Here is a 5834-nt window from a genome sequence, read left to right as displayed (position 1 = left end):
TCATACCAAGCAATGTAATGTTATATAACATTTAACAATGATCAAACAGAAAAGTAAACATGTTCTGAACTCTATCGGCCTTCAAGATCAGAAGTCGTCACATTGTTAATGGAATTTATCTTTTGGCTCTGAGTAATGGCCTCTGTACCCAAGGAAGTCTGCCTTTCAACAAATGCTGGTTTCTTTGGAGGAGGAAGATCCACAATTTCACTATTTAGCATGGAAATGATAGTTGACACGGCCGGTCTATCTTTTGCCAATTCCTGCACACACAACAGACCAATATGCATGCATCGGAATATCTCCACCTGAAAACATGGATCTGGTATTGCAGGATCGACCAAAGCTGCAATGTCACCTTCATTCCACAGTTTCCAAGCCTGCAAATATAAAAATCCATCCATGTAAGAGTTTGCAAGTTCAATAGTATCAGAAATTGAAAGGATCTTTGCAGATATATCTCAGGCAGGGAGGCGGACAGACATACAAATCCTATAAGACTCAAAGCATGCTCACTGCCATAAAAATGAGCGTTCTTTCGTCCGCTCACAATCTCCAGCAACAACACTCCAAAGCTAAACACATCTGATTTCTCTGAAAATCTTCCTTCCATTAAATATTCAGGGGACATAAAGCCACTGCATAAGCACAACAGCTTTCTGAGCTCAAATTAGAGAAACAGTAATAGAAGTGAAAATGGAAAAAAAAAAAAAGAAGAAGAAAAACACTACTTACAAGGTTCCAACAACCCTGGTAGTATTCACTTCATTGCCGCCAGAAATCCTGGCTATTCCGAAGTCTGAAATTTTTGGATTCAGCTCGTGGTCCAATAAGATGTTACTGGGCTTCAGATCTCTATGAATAATTCTTAGTCTAGAATCTCTGTGAAGGTAAAGAAGACCTCGACAAATACCATTAATAATGTTGAAGCGTCTTTTCCAATCTAGTTGTCCTTTCCTTAGTGAATCTAAACAAATTGTATCCATAAAAAATCATGAGAAAACAAGGTCAAAAGAAAATGAGTCAAGAAAAGTAGCAATCTGCTTCTCCTGCTTGAAACTAATGATCTGTGAAATTGAAAATGAGTCAAGAAAAGTAGTAGCTAAACAAAACAGAGCTGTAGCCCTAACCAAAGAGAAATGCATCCAAGCTTTTATTCGGCATGTACTCATAAACCAACATCATCTCTTCTCCTTCAACACAGCAACCAAGAAGTCTCACAAGATTCCTGTGTTGGAGTTTAGAAATCACCGCCACTTCATTCATAAACTCTTCGCGCCCTTGACCAGATGTTTTAGAAAGTCTTTTCACAGCTATTTCCTGCCCATCTGGCAATTTTCCCTACAATGTCACATCAAACCAATAAATACCTTTTTGCTCTAAATAACTATAGAGAACCTTTAGCTCCAGAAGAATTACCTTGTATACTGCACCAAAGCCGCCCTGCCCAAGCTTCTTGGATAAGTCAAAGTTGTTTGTAGCTGTTTCAAGAATTTGTAATTTGAAGAGTGGTTCAAGTTTAACTTGCCTGACGTTTTCGGGCAAGTTTCCATCAAAAACTGTTTCTTGTGCTTCTCTCGTTTTCAACGATAAGATCTTCTCACTCATCAACTTCCTTTCTGAATTCAAGTGGAAGTATCATATTTGTGAATTGTGCTTTTCTTTACTTTTAAAAATTGTAAAGTTTAGAAGTCCAGTAAGCTAATAAAACGTAGCATATTACCTCTATGTGTAGCCATCCACTTCCAATAAAAAAACACACAGATGCAGATAGCTATGACTCCTCCAATCACTGACATACTGATGATTACTTTCATGTTTCTCTTGTTACCTGCATCTTAAAAATTGTACTGATGATTATTTGGCAAAAATGCAATGGAAATATGAAAAAAACAAATTATCAATATTTTCTCATAATGATAAACGAAACACTAGTGAATGAAAATTAGAAAATATATAACAATTACCAAGTTCCGTATACGCCAGGCGAATGTTGAGATCTGTCCCTCCTTCAGAGAACTTTTGTATATCAATCAAGTTTCCTGTCCATGCCATGCAGCCAAAACCATTATAATATGAACAAGCGACACAGGAACAATTCTTCAAGCACTCATCTTTGCATTCTTGTACGGATAACAGATATGGCCAGTAATCGGCAAAGGTTGGCACCTTCATCATCTCCAGCGTCTTAAACCCATCTTCTTTTCCCACTTCACTACCATTTTGTATTCTATCACACTGCAACAATGTCTTCCTAACACATCCGCTAGTCCAAATTCCTTTCTTCCATTCATCTGGATTTTTTGCAACAAACCCTTTTAAACATGTGCAGATAGGTGAATTCTGTGCATCGCAGCTTCCAAATGGCCCGCACTTGCCATAAAGATCACACTCAGTTGATGGAACTTCCAAGTTATTCTCCCAACCTTGCTTCCCATAATCCCAGTATAGTTCTGTAAATTTTCCATGAGAAGTCAAAACATGTGTTAAACGGTAATCTGGGTCTTGAATTAAACTCAGAGTGAAAGTTCCATCTCCTTCATCTTGTAGACTAAATCCCCTTAGATACACAGAAGTATACATTCCTGGTATTCCAATAAAACTCTGACCACACCATGGACCACTACGCCAAAATGGATGACCATTGTACCACATGAAGAACTTAGGAATTCCTAATGGATTGATACCAGCCGAGAAGTTTCCAACAGAAGGATCAGACGAGCTTCTCCAGGACGTTAGCAGTGTCTTGTTCCCAGTTCTTGCGTTAGCACTAAGTCTCATCTTTATTAAGTAAGAGTCTTTATTAAGTAAGAGTCCGTTTGTTTGCGTGGTTGCTTCTGCGTTTGAAGCAACCACAGCAAACAATACGTTTGGTAATGTAAAAAACACAATTAATTTTCGGTGGGCCCCATGAAAATTCGCGTTTTACACGCGAATTTTGAGAAGCAGCTCCTGGCTGCTTCTCAAAATTAATTGACGTGCACAGTGCAATTCATTTGCACTGTGCACGCCAATAGTGCAATTTATTTGCACTGTTCACGAGAACAGTGCAAATGAATTGCACTGTTCACGTGATTTTTTTTTTTTTTTTTTAAGTGTGTTTTGTTTTTTGTATATATATTTAAAAAAAAAAATTAGTTTAGAGTGAATTAAATTCACTTGCACTGTAATATCAAATCAATTTTATTCCTGATAATATTTTATCTAATTTTATATAAAATATTATTTATTTTATGAAGTAATAGCAATAATTAAATCCATAAAATTTAAATTAAAAATCATCAGTATTAATATATATTTTTAAAATTATTTTATAACCTCAATTTCAAAAGCACTCTTAACCAAACATATTAAACTACTTTTTATTCAACCTCAATTTCAACCACAGTTTTAACCAAACACCTATTTTTTCAAACCAACCTCAACTAAAAGTACTTTTTATAAAACAATTTTTTTTAAACCACAACCACAACAGCTACCACAATACCAAACACACTCTAAGTATCCGTAGGCTGCTGGAAACTTTGCCATACAAGATTTCCATTCGGTCCAGCTTTCAAGACAAGGTTTCCATCATCAGTAAGCTGTGCAGTTGACTGATTGAAACCATTTGTAACATTTGATGACCACAGAACCTCTCCCTGACCATTCAAAACCACAAGATTTCCATCTTCAGATATTGTCAGCATCCCAGAAGAATCGTTGATTGGGTTGTTTCTGTTGGCCACCCATAGTACTGGAGTTGCTACTGATATATTACTATACCATATTCCGACATATCGATATGTTGAATTAACTGGGCTGAAAAATCCCAGTTTGAACTTATTGCCGGCAGAGACTATAGCTTCTGGATCTTTGATAGGTTGAGAAGTAGTTATGTTATCTCCTGCCGCACCATAAACTGAAGAGGAACATGATAGAAACAGAAGAAGAGCTACTGCAACTTCGCAGTTGCCAAGTCCCATACTTGTTATTGATGAGAATGGAAGATTTACAAATGGCTTATTGACTGTTCAGAGAAAGAATGCCACGAAGAAGAAGTTATTTTTTCAAATATAAACTACGTTTAGCAATTATAAGTCAGAAATTCTTGTGTTTTCTGACTTATTTCCATCTATAAAGAATGTTTAACCAAACTGTTATATTACATAAGCAGGGTTATGTTTTACTCTGAGATTTTGACCCTCTTGTGCTAAAATAGTGATGTTTCATCAGGATGAACCTCATCAACTAGGTTGTGAGATCGATAGAATTTTTATTTTTATAGGATATTATCACAAAACATACACTTGCCTCACCATGACTGACATGTTCCTGTTAGGCGCTATCAAGAAGCTCTGACATTCTTATTTTAAAGTAGCTTTATTCGTACTTGGTCTATTTTGAATTTGACTGCAATATTTATGTGGGCGATGATTAAATTTGTACTCTGAACCATCAACTGATATATGGCATAGTTGAATTCTTTTTATTAAACCTTATGTGGCCCTTCAGACTTCAGCCAGTTATTGCAGCAATCTTTTGACTTTTTTTCCATCATCAAAAGCTAAAAACCTTTGACTTCCCTTGCAAATTCAGGGGACATATAAACCACAGCATAAGATCCACAGTTTCTTAGCTCAAACCATGTTGATGCTTGAATACAGTAAAAAATAGGAAAGAAAAGTCTACTTGCAACCCTAGTAGCATCCACTTGATCTTCTCTGTCATCCAACAAGACGTTACTTGCAGGCTTCAGATCCCTATGAATGATTCTTAGTCTAGAATCTCCATGAGTCTATGAAGGTAAACAAATTATTTGGACAATTTAGAAGCGCCTTTTCCAATCTAATTGTTTAACCTTTATTGATCTACACAAATTGTCCCCGGAAGAAAAAATTAACAGTGAAAGAAAATTGTCACCAACCCAATTTGAGCGCGTGACAAACACACGCCACCAGAAAATTAGAAAACACTTACGGTATATTCCTTTGACGAGTAAACAGTATTACATTTGCCGATGAAATATTATATCACCTATTTCACCAGCAAAAACTAAATATTGCTTACGGAATAAGCGATCGAATTGGTGATAGAATGTTCATTTCTAATTCTATCATAAAAGCCTAAAACTTCTAAACCATTTTATAACTTTTGAGAAAAAAATATCTATATTTCTAACAAAATCACCGAATGATAACAAAAAATTGGTGATTCCATCGAAAGTTTAGTATTTTTTTAGTTATGTAATTGTTAATTTTAAAAAAAATCATAATAAAATCAAACACTATTCATTTTATTAAATTTAATATTCATAGGACCAGGAAAAGGAGCATGATACTGTAAAACCATAAATTCTATCATTTTCTCCCAATTCTTCTTGTTTTCTTCTTCTAATATGCCTTTCATATCTTATTATAATTTGGCCACTTGCTCCTAGACCTATTCTAGACCCTCGCTTTAAATTCTAGCATCGACTGGCTTGGAACTGTTGTGTGCCAAGAGTTAAAACAGTATAAATCCGATTCCTATCAGGTAATCAATTGGATCCAGTCTTCAACCACAACTGATGATCTTAAAGAGGATGGATAAAAGCATTTTCATTATGTTTTTCAAACATTATAGCTTTATATGTTTCTTACCAAAAAAAATATATATATACTTAAAAGAATTTAAAAAAATCACAACAAACGCCTCAACTATTTTATATACAAACTTCTTTACTTATTTCTACCTATTCACATTTGTTATATAAGTTTCTCGTAATTTTATCTAAATAGACTCGCATTTAAGAAATTATTTTCTAAAAAAAAAAGTTGTAAAAAGTCTAACAAACTGACATTTTTTCTAAAAAA

General features: G+C 35.0%; 1 protein-coding gene across 1 annotated transcript; it reads right to left on the bottom strand.

Annotated features, from left to right (window-relative positions):
- Positions 1 to 3965, bottom strand: LOC118040092 (G-type lectin S-receptor-like serine/threonine-protein kinase At1g11300). Its single transcript, XM_073412226.1, has 7 exons — positions 3501 to 3965; positions 1968 to 2781; positions 1420 to 1619; positions 1131 to 1341; positions 736 to 967; positions 488 to 638; positions 1 to 380 (listed from the first exon to the last, which is right to left on the bottom strand). Exons 1-7 carry the CDS (start codon positions 3963 to 3965, stop codon positions 72 to 74), a joined length of 2382 nt encoding a protein of 793 aa, XP_073268327.1. The 3' UTR covers positions 1 to 71.
- Between the last annotated feature and the right edge of the window lie 1869 nt (positions 3966 to 5834).

The sequence above is a fragment of the Populus alba genome, chromosome 11 (genome assembly GCF_005239225.2).
Source record: "Populus alba chromosome 11, ASM523922v2, whole genome shotgun sequence".
In the NCBI taxonomy this organism is placed as follows: Eukaryota; Viridiplantae; Streptophyta; class Magnoliopsida; order Malpighiales; family Salicaceae; genus Populus; species Populus alba.
Note: the sequence above shows the minus strand (reverse complement) of the source record. Positions and strands in the feature narration are given on the sequence as shown.